General features: G+C 42.4%; 2 protein-coding genes across 8 annotated transcripts in view; one reads left to right on the top strand and one right to left on the bottom strand.

Moving 5' to 3' along the window:
- pip5k1bb (phosphatidylinositol-4-phosphate 5-kinase, type I, beta b) overlaps positions 1-14,056 on the top strand; it is a 31,127-nt gene extending 17,071 nt beyond the window's left edge. For all 4 annotated transcript variants that reach the window (XM_020594515.1, XM_020594516.1, XM_020594517.1 and 1 more), the window contains 10 exons: positions 1,548-1,700; positions 1,995-2,294; positions 6,607-6,809; positions 7,170-7,253; positions 8,068-8,116; positions 8,236-8,320; positions 9,052-9,213; positions 10,384-10,510; positions 12,520-12,643; positions 12,805-14,056. In XM_020594515.1, the coding sequence (XP_020450171.1) occupies positions 1,548-1,700; positions 1,995-2,294; positions 6,607-6,809; positions 7,170-7,253; positions 8,068-8,116; positions 8,236-8,320; positions 9,052-9,213; positions 10,384-10,510; positions 12,520-12,643; positions 12,805-12,807 (1,290 nt within the window). In that variant the 3' untranslated portion in view covers positions 12,808-14,056. The remainder of the gene's footprint in view (positions 1-1,547; positions 1,701-1,994; positions 2,295-6,606; positions 6,810-7,169; positions 7,254-8,067; positions 8,117-8,235; positions 8,321-9,051; positions 9,214-10,383; positions 10,511-12,519; positions 12,644-12,804) is intronic.
- A 142-nt stretch (positions 14,057-14,198) lies between these two features.
- The window catches only part of cert1 (ceramide transporter 1), a 20,872-nt gene continuing 16,607 nt past the window's right edge, over positions 14,199-18,463 (bottom strand). For all 4 annotated transcript variants that reach the window (XM_020594430.1, XM_020594432.1, XM_020594431.1 and 1 more), the window contains 6 exons: positions 17,891-18,023; positions 17,726-17,796; positions 17,510-17,638; positions 16,976-17,105; positions 16,031-16,168; positions 14,199-15,839 (listed from right to left, as the gene is read on the bottom strand). In XM_020594430.1, coding sequence (XP_020450086.1) covers positions 16,041-16,168; positions 16,976-17,105; positions 17,510-17,638; positions 17,726-17,796; positions 17,891-18,023 — 591 coding nt within the window. In that variant the 3' untranslated portion in view covers positions 14,199-15,839; positions 16,031-16,040. The remainder of the gene's footprint in view (positions 15,840-16,030; positions 16,169-16,975; positions 17,106-17,509; positions 17,639-17,725; positions 17,797-17,890; positions 18,024-18,463) is intronic.

Raw genomic sequence — 18,463 nt, 5'->3', positions numbered from 1 at the left:
AAGATAGCCACACCCCCAGGAATCCGTCCACGCTTAAACCCGAGCCCAAAGTCGGTAGTAGACTCTCCAGCGCCGAGGCCACATAAGTCCTGCTTGGCAAGAAGAGTCTCTTGTAAGCATAGGATGTCACATTGTTCCAGCAGCTCTTTAACCACAATGCGGCGAACTTTATCCTCCACATTATGACCACGGCAGTTATATGAGATTACTTTAAGATCCATAAAAATGAGTTAGAGCTAGCATCTGCTTCCAGGAGAGGGCCTTGCTCGGGTAGAGTGAGCAGCATGAGCACCACCAACAAATTTACGTGGTTCAAAATATCGCCTCACAAATTTTATGACACATGACGTCATGCCCAAGTTTTTCTTTCAAATAAGTACGTAAAATTTCGGCTTCCAAGTCTGGTGAGAATTTTGTAGCAAAGACACTGACCATCTTGGTCTTAATCGTTTTGATGGTTCCAGCTGCTCCGGTACCCACAACAGATTTGCCAGCTTTCCTCTGACCTGCTAGGGTAATGCCTACACGAGGAGCAGGCCTAACACCAGCCGAGTTCTTTAGTTGACGTTGCCCCCTTTTAGCCACCAAGCTCCACGTAGGGGAACCGGGCGGCAACGCTTCTCCACAGTGTTCCAATAGAGTAGCCCTATCCCCCGCAGGCGGCACCAGACCCTCGGACCCTTTGGGGCCACCCACCACCTTCGACTGCTCACCTGCCAAAGAGATACTGTGGTCGGCCTCCGTTGCATCCGACAATACAGCGCGCGTTTCCAATGCACTGACACGCTTGATCGTGTCTGCTGCAACAGCCCGCAGACTGTCGCTTGCTTCATCGCAGTAATTTCGGCCTGAAGATGCTCCATTTTACGAAACAAGCCACACACATCCATACTCGTAAACGTCACAGATGGCAGTTCATCTAAGACACAAATCTGGGGGTGTCCTCCCCACACTCGTTCAAAACTTTAAGGCAAGCCTTAACATTATTAACGTCTTTATGCACTCCCTTATGCAAGATGTTACGCTGGGTAGTGACGCAGACTTCATAGAGCTTTTTCTTCGAAGCCTCAATCCACTCGGTGTCAAAGGTGTTGACTGCCAACAGGACAATCTCATCCTGACTTAAGGTCCTTAGTTTAACATAGAGGAAATGCAAAAAAATTAATCCTCTACTATAACTTTACCGTCAGTTGTTTTATACACTTCAGGTTTTAATCGAGCCTTGGCAAACACAGGAGCACCAGGTGCGCGTGCGACCGTGACGTCCGCCATCTTCCATGGGACAACATCCATGTTGTCATATTGTGATTTAATCAAATTGTATCAAGAAAAAGCCACATTTACTACAGTTTTCTTCTTCCAGCAAAAATAAACAAAATGTATGTGGTGCAGCATCCAAATCAACTTTGAATAGTTTTTTCAATTTTTCCTCTGGAGCTGTTTGAATGTTTGCAGGTGGTTTTTGTTTAGATAGTATAGTTGTTTTCTAGCACTCTGGCCTTTGTTTCACGTGAAATATGAAATGTGTGTTTATGATTCTCCCTCAGTACTCCCTGGTAAATGAGCCTTTGATTGAGCTGACCAACCCAGGGGCCAGCGGCTCTCTCTTCTACCTGACCAGCGATGATGAGTTCATCATTAAAACCGTCCAACACAAAGAGGCCAAGTTTCTCCAGCGGTTGCTGCCTGGATACTACATGGTGAGACATTTGATGTGGCAAAATTCCACTTCTCACAGTTGAACGGCTGTCTAGAACAGATCAGTGATCACATTTAAATGGTGTAAATAAGATGCAGTGAACATTCATTAGCTCCAGCTGCAGGGCACCCTCACATTGCCTCAGTAAAGGGGGTGCAGGAAACATGTAAATATCTAAAAACGTACTAGGTTTATCAGGTAATCTACAACAGAATGTAGCCATTCACAAATTTGGAACCAGACTATTTTTTGTATGTCATAGATACTGTTCACTGCATTGTGCTTTCTTCCACAGAACTTGAACCAGAACCCACGCACGCTGCTGCCTAAGTTTTATGGCCTGTATTGTATCCAGTCTGGAGGCATCAACATCCGGCTGGTGGTGATGAACAATGTGCTGCCTCGCTCTGTCAAGATGCACTACAAATATGACCTGAAGGGATCCACCTACAAGAGACGGGCATCCAGGAAAGAGAGAGAGAAGGCCTGTCCTACCTACAAAGACCTGGACTTCCAGGACATGCATGATGAAGGGCTTTACTTTGACGCAGAGACATACAACAACCTAATGAAAACTCTGCAGAGAGATTGTCGGGTAGGTGGTTTTCGAAATGTGTACAGAGGGTGATTTTGTGTGTGTGTGTGTGTGTGTGTGTGTGTGTGTGCTCATCTTTGTCAGAATGATTTCCTTCAAAATTATATTTCTGTTGAATTTATCATGCCTTCATTCCATTGCTAAAACATTTTGACAGTGCAGTGAAGCCTCTCATGGACATTATGTCATGTGCCATATCAGAGCAGACCCCTCATTAATGCAAATGATTATGAAAGCTTACAGTAGATACCATCACAAGCAGCAGGATAGCGTGTGCATTTTAGATGGGATGTTGTTTTGAAAGCAGAAGTTTCCATGTGTTTGCCACTGGGACCACAATGTGTTTCTACTGTGTGTTCAGTCTAGGCTCCTTGTTTGCCCTGGGCTCCCTTCTCCTTTCTGTGACAGCTCTCTAAACATTGAATGTGATTAAGACCTGATCCTGGTTCCGTGAGAGACTCAGAGCTTGATCCCAAGACAGGCTTGCAGTCTTTGCTGTTTTAACGGGCGGAGAGACTGTCTAGTAGAAGATAGTTGGCGTTTAATAGGAGACATGATCTAGTGATCCACTGGACTTCCCTGATTTTAGAAACACGAGAAACAGACAATGGGACTTGATGACTCAGAAACTCAGCTCAAGTTTATTTAATTTACGTTAACATTAGGAAACTTATCAGTTAACACTAGTTGGAATGTTTACTAATTAACTAGCTACCAGTTATGCAACTGACATTCAAGTGACAGTAGAATTAGATATATGCATGTTGCAGCAGGCTGCCACAGATACAGTAATGTTTGCTCTCTTCTGCAGTAGCTGAGGAGTCAAAGTTGATTAAACCTATTTGTACCTATCTGGGGGATCTCCTGGGTTCCTTATTGAACCCAAGAGAAGTTTTAATAGTACAGACAGTTATCTTGCAGAAATCTAAACAAAATCATACAAACTGAGTCATTATTAGTAAAACTGTGACATCATTGTGAAACTGTACAATACATCTTTAAGTGTAGGTTATCAGGAAACTAAAATAGCTGGGAAAGTGCAGTATCCTTCCAGCAAAGGTGTGTAAACAGGTGTGTTCAGCTGTTGTGTTCTCACATTTCAAGCCAAACAGTATCTCGATCACAATCTTAGGGACAAACGCGGGTCATGTGATGTTAGGTTAGAGTGAGATTGCCACAGTTTCAGATGAACTTCTCAGGTTGCGGCCCTTCTCATCATCATTAACCAATATGCTGACTTTCTTGGTACTCTCTGTTTCCTTTGTAGTGTTTTTTTTAAGCAGACTGAAGGACACCCCTCCTCTCTGGCTAAGTCGGTGCTTCCTCAATGTTTAACCTGGCAGCTCACTCACACTTATGACCTTGCCCGGTCAGGCTCTCTCAGTCTACTACTGTATGTGTGCATGTACAGGGCTCTGTGTTTCATATCTTTTATATCTAAAAGTATGTAGTGTGGAATGTGACACTGTTGAGGACCAGCTGTTAGAGACTCTGTGCTGTATATTTTGTTTTTGTCATGGCTTCCTGTGCTTACCTCCTGAGCGGGAAGCAAAGTGCCTATAAAGCAGAATCAATTTCCATGAGTAAGCAGCTAAGTCTCACCCCAGGAGAGGCTTTAGACCAAAACACAGAGGAGGGGTCGGCAGAAGGCGAGCAACAGGGGGGTGAGGGGTGTGGAGGGAATGAGGAAATGGAAGGGGATTGTTGTCCTGTGAAAGTACATGTTGTGAGGCCTCTGAAACGTTAAATTGTAGGTGTTTTTCCAAAGCTTGGAGTGCTATGCTTTTTATTTAATTGGAATGTAGGAGGTTAGAGTTGAGGTGAAGCTGGAAGCCGTGTTGAGAGGAAGAGAAGTATGAGGAATGCATTTGAGAGAATCAGATATTTCTGCTATGTGGGACATTTCTAGGGAAATGCAGGGTCCTCTCTCCATTGCCCTGCAGCTCCCCTGATACTCACGAAAAACCAAAACAACACAGGGTATTAATAATTCATACTGTGCAGAGACAGTGAGATAGGGTGGGTCTGAGTGTGTGATTTGTAACAAGGAGCATCACATCCATGTTGCATTACAGTGACCAAATGTGAAACAGCCATTACGGTGATAGTGATGCTGCTGCGGATGTCAAGCAGATTTGTTGGCAGCACGTTTTTGACGGCGGCCATCAAGATAACTTTCAAAGTTCAGCTAAAGCTTCACCAAAACCCTTTTAATCAGTGATAAATGTTGGTAAGTTCCGAGAGCCCATGTGTTCAGATGTATGGTTCATCACTAGTTAAAATCCAAAGATTTTCACTTTACTATAGGAGAGTAAGAAAACCAGGACATATTTACATTGGAGAAGCTTTTTTTAAAATTGTTGCCGATTAATTTTCTGTCGGTGGACTGATCAGTTATTTTAGTAGTCACTGCAGCCCTACACAGGCCTCCCTAAAAGTTGTAAAGAGACATTAGTAAGTTATTCAGTGTGAAACAGTGCATAGTTGGCTCAAATCACAGGATATATATGAGAGTTGTTACCTCTGGGGTGTGCACTCTAATGTAATCTAATACAGTCTTCATGCAATAAACTCCACATTTGTGAAACTTCAGTTTATATTCACAGTGTTGGAGGAAATAAACTGAGAAAGAGTGAATTTTAAAATAACATTATTACAGCTGCTGCAATGCGGAAGGTTTTATTTTTGAAACATGCTTTATGAGAAATGGAAGACGATGCCCAAATCTAGAAATCAGACATGGGCAGGGGTACTCATGCCAATTTTGCAAAAAACATACCTGTGATCGTAACTGGGCTTAAAAATCCAGCACCATTGACGCAGCTGGTCCAGAAACAAGTGTAAAAGAATCTCTCCTCTGTGTGTCCAGCAGACAGGCTCAGGCATAAGAAAGCTTGCAGTGTGTTGGTGTCACTGCTAAAGAGGGGCACACCAGCCAGCACTGTGGGGAGCTCTACAGCCGTACTGGCACGGAGACAGATGGGTGGAATATGCTGAGAAACATCATAGATTTGCTGAAGATCAGAGGCTGCTGTTAGGACTTTCTCATTCACTGTGAATATTCTTGTAATGAGAGCATAAGGCAGGCTGCCCGGGGGGGGAGAGACAAACACTTGATCATTATGCCACTAATTATCAGTAATATTCCACTCTATGCTGATATTTTTTTGTAGCTTTACATATAAACAGTATTTTCCAGAATCCAAAGAAAATCCTTTTGCACAAACAAGCACAGAAATGCAGCTGTTTTCTTTCTGGTTTGATTGTTTGCCTGGGAAAGCCAGCACTCACAGTGATGGCCTTCTGTAGGCAGCCTGTGGTGCGTGGCTCTATTCAACAGCCTATGCTATTTGAATAGGCTGGGGGAGTTAGAGTGAAGGGATGCAAATTGTTGATATGGAGCAGGCAGCGCTTAGACAAAAGCTCCAGTGTTTGAGTCAGTCAGTAAGTCTATTTTCTGTGTGTGTATGTATACATGCTCATGTGTGGCACTGTGACCTTATACATCTGTTGCAGATGCCAGCTGGTTTTAGAGCTAACACTGATAATGTCTTGTTTGACCATTCATTAAAATGGGTTATCTAGAGAATAATAATAGGAACTTATAGGTAGGTCAACTTCCAGACACTACTGGTCTCACATCCTTTGCAAAAACAGGCCAGTTTTCTTTGGATTCTGGGTCATAACTTATATCAGAAATCTGTTTATGGCTCACAGTTCAATGATGATGAACTTTATATCAGTCTTAATTTGATGCCAGAGGATTGGATACATTAATTTTTTAGTTTTGTTTTATGATTGAAGGGATTGAATGGAGAGAATGTGTAGAAGTAAATAGCCCAAGAATTCAGCACAATAATTTGTCCCAGTCTTGGTCATAAGATGAGCCTAGCTACCTTCCAGTGACCCTAATCCCATTCCCACATTAAGCTCCTGCCTCTCTCTCTCTACCCTTGTCTTGCTATGAGGCTGCTTTACTTGAGCACTAGGAGACGTAAAGTCTCAGAGTCTATAGGAAACTGGGTGAAAGACTTGGCTGACTGTGGAGAAAAAGCTTGTTTATTTAGCTCAAGCCAAGACCTCCTTTTGCTTACTTTCTGGTCTGCGAGGCATTCAAGCATGCTGGATGGTGTTTTTCAAAGCATTTCAGGATGTCACTGTATTTATTTGAAGAGCTGAAGGTGAAGCACACAGGAGAATAGTTGATCAAACAGGTCGTCAAAATGTGAAAGATCCTGTTATTAAATCCCAGCCTGTGGCATTAATCATTAGTGGATTCATTGTGGATGATTATTTTTTTCACTGGTCATAGGTGCTGGAGAGTTTTAAGATCATGGACTACAGTCTGCTGCTGGGTGTGCACGTCCTAGACCAGAGCCAGAGGGAGGGAAGTGAGCCGGGCCAGGCAGGGGGGGACGGGAGGAGACCTGTGTGCCAGAGGGTCCTTTACTCCACCGCCATGGAATCCATCCAGGGAGACGGCAAGGCTGCAGAAGCCCTCACCACAGACGACACGTGAGTCGGCTCAGCCTTGGGAATACATACATTATATACACATATTTGGGCGTACACACATGGCCTCTGTTTCTTAACAGTCACCTTTTCTCTCTCAGACACAGTTATACAACCATGCTCGTACCTCTCACAGGACTCTCAGTGTACACACAGCTTTCACATAACCATAGCTACAGTAACCTACACAAACACAGTCACTGTTATGAACATTTACAGCAATACACATGAATATAAATACTGGGCCTCTTTTACAAACACTTGTAAAAGTGTGGAGGCACATGGCCTTTAATTTTAACAGTGTTTCAAGCATTGATGAACAGCAGTTGTTCTCTGACTGATGGTGTTTTCATTTTGTTTAAGGATGGGTGGCATCCCTGCCAGAACCCACAGGGATGAAAAGCTGCTCATCTTCCTGGGTATTATAGATATTCTACAGTCGTACAGGTACTAATCTATATAGGTTTATATAAACCGGCTGTCATTTTATTTATTATTTAATACAGTAGTTCTCCTGTTATCACTGACTGGAAAATTCATTAATCTGATGACTTTGACTGTGAAAACCATTTAAGTCTGGCTGTATGATCCGCAGGAATGTCTCTATTTCTGAAAAGTAGCTTGTCTCATCAATAGCCAATGCAGATGTGACAATTTATAGAGAATGTGCAGGAAGAGTTGAGGAGTTTGCATTGACAGGATTCTCTCTTGGCCCCGATGTTTGCCTTATGACCACCTAATGTGGAATTCTCACCCTTCACTGATGGAAGGAGCTACATGGCACTTTAACACAGTCCTAAAAGGACTCCAGGCTTTTCTCTACTTATCATGATTTAAATGTAAATGGACACAGCAGTCACTTTTCTTTATTTACACATTGATTTTTTTTGCCCTGAGAGCAAGAGAGTTAGGTAACAGAGGAAACCTTTCTGCTCATCAGCTTTCCACACTTATGGCAATTTAAAAGCATCACATAAAACCTAGTCAGCCTGGATGGAGGAGGCATCAGATGCTCACACACAGTGGGTGAGGTGAGATCAGGTCAGGGAGGAAGGATGAATAGGGCCAGTTGATCCATAACATAATTGATTACATAACATAAAGCTTCTGCTAAAATTCTAGAAGATATCTTTAGTTTTTGCTGTGTCTTGAGTCCAAGGCGCAAGAGGGGAAGCATCTCAGGTTTGACCAAGTATAAAAGGGGGAAAGTTGCTGCAGATACATTTGTGACAAGCTTTCTCCTTGTTTTGTTTCTCCCCAGGCTCATTAAGAAGCTGGAACACTCATGGAAGGCCCTGGTGTATGACGGCGTAAGTTGATAACTTGGTCAAATCAGACACTGCTGCTTTTATGAACAAGCTTTTTATATGGACACATACTCGTCAGTCTGCTGTCTGATAAAAACTCGGCATGTTCTGCCTGTCCCCAGGACTCCGTCTCAGTGCACCGTCCCGGATTTTATGCCAGCCGCTTCCTCAAGTTTATGAGCACTCGGGTCTTCAGGAAGACTCAGCGTAAGTCTGCAGGGTGATCCTGGTGACATGTGGCAGGGAAGGCAGACCAGGACAGCAATAGAAAGTGGAACACAGGAATTCCTGGCCTGATAACGAGAGTGAATTTGTATGGTTTTTATTGTCTATTGCTGGGCATTGGTGTGTCACTGTAATATAATTAGCTCGATGCTGATTCGTTTAAATGAAATGTTACTTTATTTATTTGTTTATTTAAACACCCACCTAATACTGCAGCACTGATCATATGAATGACAGATCGATTGATCTTCTGTCATGTTTATCATGACAAAACCCTTTTCCCCCCACAGTCTATTCCCAGTGTCATGGGTGTGGCTCTAGGTCAAGTCAGGTTGTTTTGGAACTTCACATTTACACCAAATATAGTAACAAATGTTATGTAACCATGCAGGACTCCCCTATGGAAATGAACATGGACATAGCTGTGCTATTCACAGGGAGATGCCAGGAAAGGATTTCATCTCATGCAGGGCTTGGGAGGCAGGATGAGGATGGCTTAGAAGACCCTTGATTGCCATTTATCAGTTTAATAACTTTGCTGCTAATGTTGGAGGCATGGCATCAGACTTTGGTTGTGTCATGAAGTGATTGCTTCAGTCAGGATCATTCTTTTCCCTGGCTCCTCTTGCTCCTTCTGCCTCTGCATTTGTGAATCTTTATCACCCTCATTTCTTTCCTTTCCCTGATTCATATGGTTCTTTTTTGCTGCACAGCTATTCGATTCTCCCCTTCAAAGAGGACTCGCACTTCCATCTCAGCTCTGAAGTCGTCAGCCTCTCAGGAGATCCTTTCATCGCAGGCTGATGAGAAGAACAAAGAGGACAGGAGGGCCAGGCTGGGAGGAGCCCGCAGCTTGGCCAGTCTGGACAGACAAGGTACAGAAACAACAACCTTCTAAGACGGCGTCACTCTACCTGTGATGAACACTGTGAAGCAATTCTCTATGCATGTTGTAAGAGAGTGCATCTTGAATGATTAACAGCACTCATGAGTGTTCATAGAAGTGCCTTATTTAAGAGATTATTTGAAACTTAAAGCAACACCACTTATCAGAGGTGCACTTGTCACTTTACCATTATCCTCAAGGCACCAGCTGCCTTCTAATCTACCCATTTCAGCCTCACTTGTTTTCTCGTTTTTATAGCTTATTAGAGCTTTTTAGAAACCCATAAACAGCCACTTGAATTCAGCCATAAAAATGTTGTCCTCTCAGCACTGCCCCATGGGGAAACTGTCAGTGCTTGATACAGTATTTGGCCTTAATGGAAGAAATCTGAGACTGCCTTGTTATTAGAATCTCTACAGAAAGGTAAGAAGAGAGCTGTGTAGTCTTAGCAGTGTTATCGTAAACCTCCCCTCTCACTCTCTGCTATGATCACAACATGACCCCAGTACAAGAAGGTGTATTTCAGGCACCTTTGTGTTTGATATGGTCGAAGGAGTGTTGGCAACACTGTACTGGAAGATACAAGGGTGTGGGTGTAGAACAGAAAGGGTCACAGGATCATTTGTCTTCACAACCAGAGAGAAGCCCGAGGCTGATACAGTTAAACGTGTTTTGTCAGTTTTATTGGAGTAGTTTAATCAATTAATTTGAATTGAATTCCCATGCCCTGTATTGTCTCAGTCATTAAGCCTGTTTAAACTTTGAAGTTCACACTAGAAAGCACAAGTGAGTTAGAAGAATAAATGGATGATCCAGTGTAGGCTTGACATTTTAATCAGCACAACTAAAGAAATATTGAACATACTGATTGACCAATGAAGCACATTTAGGAGATCATGGCCATGTGTGCCAGTGATTGTCTGTGTATTTTCTCTCAGTTAAAAAGGGACTCAGCCTTGATACACAAAGTTCAGTTAGGAGTTTTCAAAAGTTTGAGAAGTTGCATCTTAGCTTTGGCTTGTAGATTACAAATAGAGTCTGACAGATGTTGGCCTTTACCAGTCAGTAAGGGTCAAACAAAAAGAATAAAAAATGATGTAGTAAAGTGTGCACTTGTTTTTCCGTACTCATCATGTTCATGTAACCGTTTCCTCCTCAGCTGTGTTTGGTTCATACCTGCGTCCTGATCTCGTCCCTGTCAACTTGTCCTTCTATGACGGCTATTCCATGGGAACCATCTCCACCTCCTCCATTTATGTCAACGTGGACAACCAAACAGAAGAGAGGTACAGTGTCTACTTATTTGACTTTTTTGTTTGTACTCTTTCTGGTTGCTTTAGGGGTGGAACGTGTAGTTTTTGACCTTTACATCATGATTAAAGGTACAGAGCCTTGAGGGCTTGAGTAACAGGATAAAAAGGCGTGTTATCACCATATCACCTGTGCTCTTCAATCCAGTGGTTTTATTGGTGACGTGCGTAACAGCACATGTGACTCATCCGGTTTGACAGCATGCATCCAGTAGAAATACACGTACTTCCTACAGAACACATGGACTGTCCATTCTTTGAATGGGCTGTGATGGCGGGTAGTGTTAGTCTCCTCCATTTACTAGACAGCGATTAGGAAATAATCTGCAAGTATGTACTACACAAGTCTTTTGATGCAACGCAATATTTGTTTTGGCTTTGGACACTTTCGTTTTTCACTTCTGTCTTCCATTTTTCACTGCTCCCTTCGTAGTAGTGTTGGTTTCAGCTTGCTTTTTGATGCTCCATTGTGTGACTTGCCCGGTCTTGTCCCCTCATCAGTCACCTGCTGCTGCACTGTCAAGTATTCTCATAAATATTTAAAGAGTGGCTTTGACATGGTCTTGCCTAGTGCCATTATGCTGCAGACATACTGTGACAACAGAGGCCAAACGGTGCATTGGAGACTATATAATCCCTGTCTGACAGCTGGTTTGTTGGTTACAATAGGAACACCTTGTCTTGTGATGTTCAGGGTAGGATTGTTTTAAAACAAAGCCGTTACTAATCTATACCTCTCCCCCTATCCGTCTATCTCCACAAATGCACTTATCTGCTTCACTCTCTACCTGGCTTTCAGTTTGACTTTGTACACAAAAAGCAGTCAGTCTCATGTCATAAAAGAGTGTAAACACATTCTTGAATTTATCAGGAACTTACCTGATGCACATACAGTACAAGGAAAAGAGCTGTAAATGTTGCCCTCTGGTGTTTGCACCAGAGGGCAACTCCCAGGTATTTCTGAGAGAGATGTATATTTGTATTGGCTCCGTGAGGATAAAAGCTTCATTCGTGGCAGCAGGGGATGGTTCTGTAGGCTTCAGCAAGACATCACTCTCATATATACGAGAAACCTCTCAATACATATATGACACTCCCTGCTCATCTTTTGGAGGAGATTTTCCATATTACAGTTTTTTAAATATATTAGTTAAGCACTTGATACCAAAATGTTGTCATTTCTTCTGTTCTCCCCAAAACCAGACTAATGTTGTAATGCATTTATTCCCTCAGTCTGAAACCACAGTTGTTGAAATTTAAGGTGCATTTTCCTAGAATAAGTCAGTTTAGTTCATTCTTATCCCTCATGCTATACTGTATGTGCATATTTTCCCAGCAAGGGTCTCCTTCTAGGGCAGCATAGTGGTGCAGTGGTTAGTGCTGTCGCTTCACAGCAAGAATATTCTAGGTTCGAGCCCGGGCCGACCTGGGGCCTTTTTGTGCAGAGTCTGCATGTTCTCCCTGTGCGGGTTCTTTCCATGTACTCCAGCTTCCTCCCACAGTCCAAAGACATGCAGCTTAGGTTGACTAGTGACTCTAAATTGCCCGTGGGAGTGAGTGTGGTTGTCTGTCTCTGAGTGTCAGCCCTGTGATAGACTGGCGACCTGCCCGGGGTGTACCTCTTGCTCAGTGTCATCTGGGACTGGCACCAGCTCCCTTGCAACCATCTTCAAAAGAAGTGGTGGTCAAATCAGGCTAATCTTAGAGTTTTTGTTCATTGCCTGTCTAGCCTCTCAGCTGAGTTCTTTGCTGGCCTGACATCAGACAGGTTTTCCATCCTGCTCGCAGTCAGTTCATCTCTTTGCCTCCTTGATGTCAGAATGTTTGCAATAGTGTGTGATTTGTTTCTGAAGAGCATGTTTTTCATCAAGTTTCCAAGCACTGTTTATACAGCTGCTTTACTTTAACTGCCTTCGAGCCACACAATAAATTCTCAGGGCTGTCTGCTACATAAGTTAATACAAAAATATTTTTTCCTATTTCAGAGACAACATTGCCTCCAGCTCCACATTTACCCTGGAGGATAGTGCCATCTGCCTCACCTCAGAGCAGAGCACCGTGGATGTGGACATAAACCGCGATGACTGCTCTGTTCTCGATGCCTACTTCGTAAGTTATTTCTCCATTTGTTATTTCAGGTCACCCTTCACAAGTTTTATGGTGTTCAAATTTTAGATACCAATGCTGATGTGTGATTAGTTCACATTTAGAACTCAGACCTAAACCATGTCAATAATCATCCTTTTTCTCTGCCCTGTTTTCCCCTGCAGTGAAAAAAACAGCTTTACAGCCGTCATTTCCTCCTGACAATCACAAAACAAACTGCTGCGCTCCATTGGACAGGCCAGGTTGACCTTTGACTCCACTTCAGTGCTAACTCCACGTTGCCACTTGTATTGCCAATACATTAAACGACTGAGATTCTCCATTGGCGGATGGACTAAAAGAAGACAGCAACAAAGTCACAATGATGCACCTCTGCACAAACCATGTGACATGAACATCAGACGGAGTATTGTTTTAGAGCATGCGTTAATACAGTGCCATCAAGTTTTATGTATGTATCCTGTTCAATGACCTACACAAGATATGATCATTTACTGTATATACATAGGAGGAGAGGGTAGATATACATTTCATTATTTAATTTTTCTGCTGCAAGGACAATTTCAAAGCTTGCAACTGCATTAGTTGCTGATGAGATGAGAAAACATTTACAGAGAATTTATGATGGCATCTTTGTTCCCACTGACGAGGGACGTGAGTGTCGCACAAAGGACACATGCCAGCTTGTAGCCACAGCCAACATGGATGAGGAAATACTCAAACAAACAGACTTTATTCTGAAGCTACCAAGGCCAAACTGTGACACAGTGAGAGTGTCTGCCTTTTCCTAACTGGGCTGGTATTTGTGCTGGCCTGACACAAACCTGAAGCCCTGGCGAAGGGCTGCTGTAAAGTGACGTGAGAAAAGACAGTTACTGGATATTGAATGAAACACAGAGCTGAAGGACTTGCTCTTGATAAAAAGGCACTTTTGACACTGGTTATTATTACTGTAAGAAATATTCTCCTCAGAGGCCCTTACTTGGGTGGGCTAACTGAGAAGGATTCAGATTTGGATGTATTAATATGCACTTTTCCCCCTCTTTTTACTCTACAAATGCACACATCTGCAGATCACCGATATGTGTACAGAGAGTGAAGGAACACTGTAGGTCATTTTTGATGTGGCGGTACTAGTTTTGTGGTTTGCGTCACGACTGAAGATGCTTTTACTCAGGATGTCCTTTGATACTGAATAAGTGTCTTCTTCAAGAAGTTGTGAGACATTCATCCTACACGTAGCTGTTTGATACCTCTTCACCAACATCAGATCCAATAAGTGTTGAATTCTACAATAACGGTAGAGTTGATTATAATTTATGATGTAAACCTCAATATTTTACCAGTTGCTGAAAAAAAAACCTTAATCGCTGAATGTAAAAACATTGCATATTTATATATAGAAGAGAAACTGCTTTAAATAAACTGCTAGAATTCAGTGTCTACCTTTGATTAACACCTTTAAGCTTTAGCTTCTGAAGCAGTACTTTATATGTTTGCATCATTCACTTAACAAAAACTATCCTCATTTCCACAGGAGTGCAGAACACCTTCTCAGTTCCATTGTGTAACAATTTTAATTTACAGAACATTGTCAAATTGCATTACATTTAGTGCAAACAATAATACTTCTGATGTACAACTTAGAAATTAAAAAAAGGTGTAGATTACTGCCGAAATATCAAAATTAAAAACACTAAATGCACTCTTCAGCTGACACTGCTCGTAAATCTACCACTTGTAATGATCAGCGAAAACAATGATCCAGATCCTTCCTGATCTCCAAGACTGAAAACATGTTTACGTTTTTCACCAAGCAGATCTACTGATTGCAAAACTCCCAACTTTCAATGGCATTAAACACAAAGTAGAGCAAACTGAAATCTTGAGGTAAGATGTGAAATTCGGACCCCTTTCCTCCCCACTTCATTTCGTTGTTGATAAATGTACATGTGGTGGCTGTAGAGTAGAGAAAGCCAGGACTTTCAGGGTTCATCCTGGTGTCTAAGGCAATATGGGGCTAGGTTTATCAGGAGCCCGCTACACTACGGTGTGGCAGGTGAAGTGCAGCTGGGAGTGGAGGTGTAGATGATGTTTTGCTCAACATTTTACAGCTTTCTTACTCTTCACAATAGCAGCAGGACTAATGTTCAAACCTGACCGGTTTCCTTTCTGCCTCATGGGATGGGGAAGGTGAAAAACAACCCAGAGTATATGAAATGTATCCACTCGTCTCTCAATGAAAGAGAGGAATCTTTACATCATGCACTGTGGCTGGTCATTTGCACGTACCTGTCAGAAACCATGTGTGACATGAAGGTTGAAGACAGAGACATGCTGACAACTGATCACAGTGTAGCATCCATCAGTCAACTACATCCAAGACATCCAAATATTGATTACCAGTATCAAAAATAATACCCAGCATAAGTTAACTAGACTTAACAAATGTTCCTCACTTCCCACTTTGGGTTTCCTCAGCCCATTAGAGTCACCAAATTCAAGCATTTAACAGTAAATTCACATTTCTCACATTGGTAAACTAATTGAAACCTTAAGTCTGTTCTCTCTGTACAATACATTGTGTTCACGATGGTGTCTGACAGCTACTTTATAACAATCAAGAAATATAAAGATCTCAAAGCTTTAGATTCAGACCCTCTATCAAACTGCAGAGTCATCACCGGAGGGACAGGAAAAGGCAAGAAAGAGGAGATATGATCACACCTCATCAATGCTTTCCCCAAACAACATCTACATTCCTCTCTAATGGTAGTAACTTTAGCAGCAGCAGAACAAGTAGCTGTAATACTAGTAATTAAAGCAAATGTAATAAGTCAAGAAGTATGTGATCATAAGAAATGTACAAACAATTTACAAAAAATGCAAATACTCAGTAACAACAATTCAAAAATCACTTAGGAAACTCTGGAAACTTGCTCTTGAATTGACATAGAAATGTACTCCTGACCAACAAAAGGTATTAAGCCAATATAATGTGGCAGAGTTGACAACTACTGATGGTTTAAAGCAGTAAAACCAATCTCCTTTAAAGCAGGCATCCTGTGGGACGTCCTGGATGATGTGGTGGTCTACATGTCTGAAAGCTAAAAGCAGCTGAATGGGTCATGTAGTTGAGAGTCTGTTTGATGCTGAACAACGCAGTCCCTCCTGTGGGCTAACTTGCTCCTCTACAGGCCTGGAAGTCAACAAGAAGAAAGCCAGTATTGCAGAAATGAACAAACATGAAATATTCTCTTTAACTGTTGGCTTCGTTATGGTTCAGAATTACATGTAAAGCAGCAGCCAGTAGATCTCGCATCCAGACAGCATAAGCCATGTTCTATGACTTTCAGTTTTAGAGCAAGACGTGTTTTGGTTTCTGGTTACCTGTTTGTGCTCAGAAGAGGATGGGCTTCCCAGCAGTTTTCTCTTGGACATAGGAGGTGAAGCGTTTGAGGAACTTGGGATACTCTCTCTTGGCTACGGCTCTGAGGACTGAGGCTGGTGCCCAGCCTCCTGGGTTTACTGCAGCCACACAGAGGAACATTATCAGGAAACTGTGTTTACATGTTAACTTGGGATAAAACTATTAACCATAAACCAGCGTACAGGTTCAATACACAGAGGTCTAGGGTACCCTCTAATGAGAGGCAAGTATGTAATGCTCCCCCCCCCAATAAACTCCCCTGACCTGCCTGGCTGCTCTAACAATAAACTGATCCAGTGTTCCTTTTGCAGCACTGCTTTATGTCACAGTGTACTCATCCCCAGGACATCAGGGAAAAGCTGTGCAAGTCCAGACTGACATTTCAAAAACACATACACACAGACTGTCTCTCTCTTATGTCAGCTACAGCAAAGACCAATCAGCAGAATTATTAGCTGACACAAAACTGTTCTGAATTATCTGAGAAATGGTGTAAGACATAAAATAGCAGTAGGCAGGGCAATGAGAATAATACAAAAAAGACAAAACCATAAGAGGCCTTTTTGTGACCTGAAGCTGTTTTTCACAGCAACATAAACATCCACTCAGGCCACTTCACAAATGCCAACAAGTGGGTTGTTTAGGTTGTAGTTATTCAGGCTGCTGTGACAGCTCTTCTCTTTGCTTTTGGCCATTACTCACAAACACGACATTTCTACCAATTTGCCACTGTATTAGCTCTGATGTGAGACAATGTAGTCTTGAAGAAAATCCAGTAGGGTCTAATATATTAATATTGAGGAGCCTGTATACAGATTAAAGTTAGACTGATGGTGATGGAGAGGCTTTGGTCAGCAGCACGATCTTGCCCCAGGCATATACACTGCGGCTGGATAGGCACCTACCATTAGCAACATAGGTGATCTTACAAAGGATGTTTTCTCTGCTGATCTCTTTATCACCCTCTGGTGGGCTGACCAGCGTTTGGCAGATCATGGCAACATTGATTTTGGCACGAACACAGCGGTTTGTGGGCTGTAAATACAACAAAAATGTAAATGCAAACAATTCCCAAGCTGAAACAAGTCTCGCTGTAGCACAACTGACAGAGTGACTGAGGGTAAGTGGTCTAAAAATAGGCATTCTTCCATTTACCCTTAAAATGGGCCTGAAAACAAAACCTTGTTTGACTAAGGGATACTTGTCATCATATGCTGTGTTGAATCAAAGGCATTTTGAATTATTTAATCACAGTACAAGGATGTCTGATGAACTGGTAAAATGTCACTATAATCAACAAATATATCTCAATCAATAGATTAATCAGCAGATGGATAGATAGGCCAAGCAATATGTTCACTGAATAGCTTTTTGGCTCACTACTACACGCTCACATGCAATACTGCACCATACAAATGGCTATAATGCAAAAATCTTACAGGTGCCTTGTCGTGGTCCACAGAGAAGTTGCAGACCAGCCATGTGTCAGGATCGTTTTCGTTTGTTGCCAAGATCTTCCTTATGGCTGACAGATAGAGCACGTCTCTCTGAGAGGCAGGCCACACTCTCTGAAACACAACCAGATGCATTCAAATATACTGATCAAACGTGCACCATTTTTCAGCAATGTCTAAAACATCATGAGGAATTTTTACCTTGTGCGTCTGGTAAACAATGGTGGCATTGTCGGAAAGTGTTTCCACAACGTTGAAATTTTCAATGGTGGCTGAGGGAGGATGAGTTCATTCAGGTTATGACATTAAAACAGAGAAGGACAAACAGCGTTGATGTGGTGCCGACTTCCGACAGGGTGAACTTACTCTCCCAGTCCATTCTGACAGCTGTGTCCCAGAAGTAGTGGCAGACCTCATGACCTGTCACCCCCTTCACAACATGTGTAGCTTTGAGAGGATCCAGCACAATGCCGTTCTCCTCCACTTCCCTTCTGTACACCTGTTATACAACATGCAGAGTGTGACACAGAACAAACAGGTTAACTACCCAAAAAAAATCACCAAGGTCTAGCAAAAGAGCTTGGTTATGAAAGTGGCAAATATTAATCAGAATCATTACATCAGCCAGAGTACTTGCAGCCAGAGTACTGACAGGAACTAGCAAGAGAGATCATATCTCTCCCATATTAGCTTCTCTCCACTGGCTCCCTGTAAAATTCAGAATAGAATTTAAAATCCTTCTCCTAACATACAAAGCCCTTAATGACAAGGCTCCATCATATCATAAAGACCTTGTAGAGCCTTATCATCCTAACAGAGCACTTCACTCTCAGAGTGCAGGTTTACTTGTGGTTCCTAGAATCCACAGAAGTAGAATGGGAGGCAGAGCCTTTAGCTATCAAGCTCCTCTCCTATGGAACCAACTCCCAGTCTCAGTTC

Source organism: Monopterus albus, unplaced genomic scaffold, assembly GCF_001952655.1.
Source record: "Monopterus albus unplaced genomic scaffold, M_albus_1.0 scaffold23.1, whole genome shotgun sequence".
NCBI lineage: Eukaryota > Metazoa > Chordata > Actinopteri > Synbranchiformes > Synbranchidae > Monopterus > Monopterus albus.
Note: the sequence above shows the minus strand (reverse complement) of the source record. Positions and strands in the feature narration are given on the sequence as shown.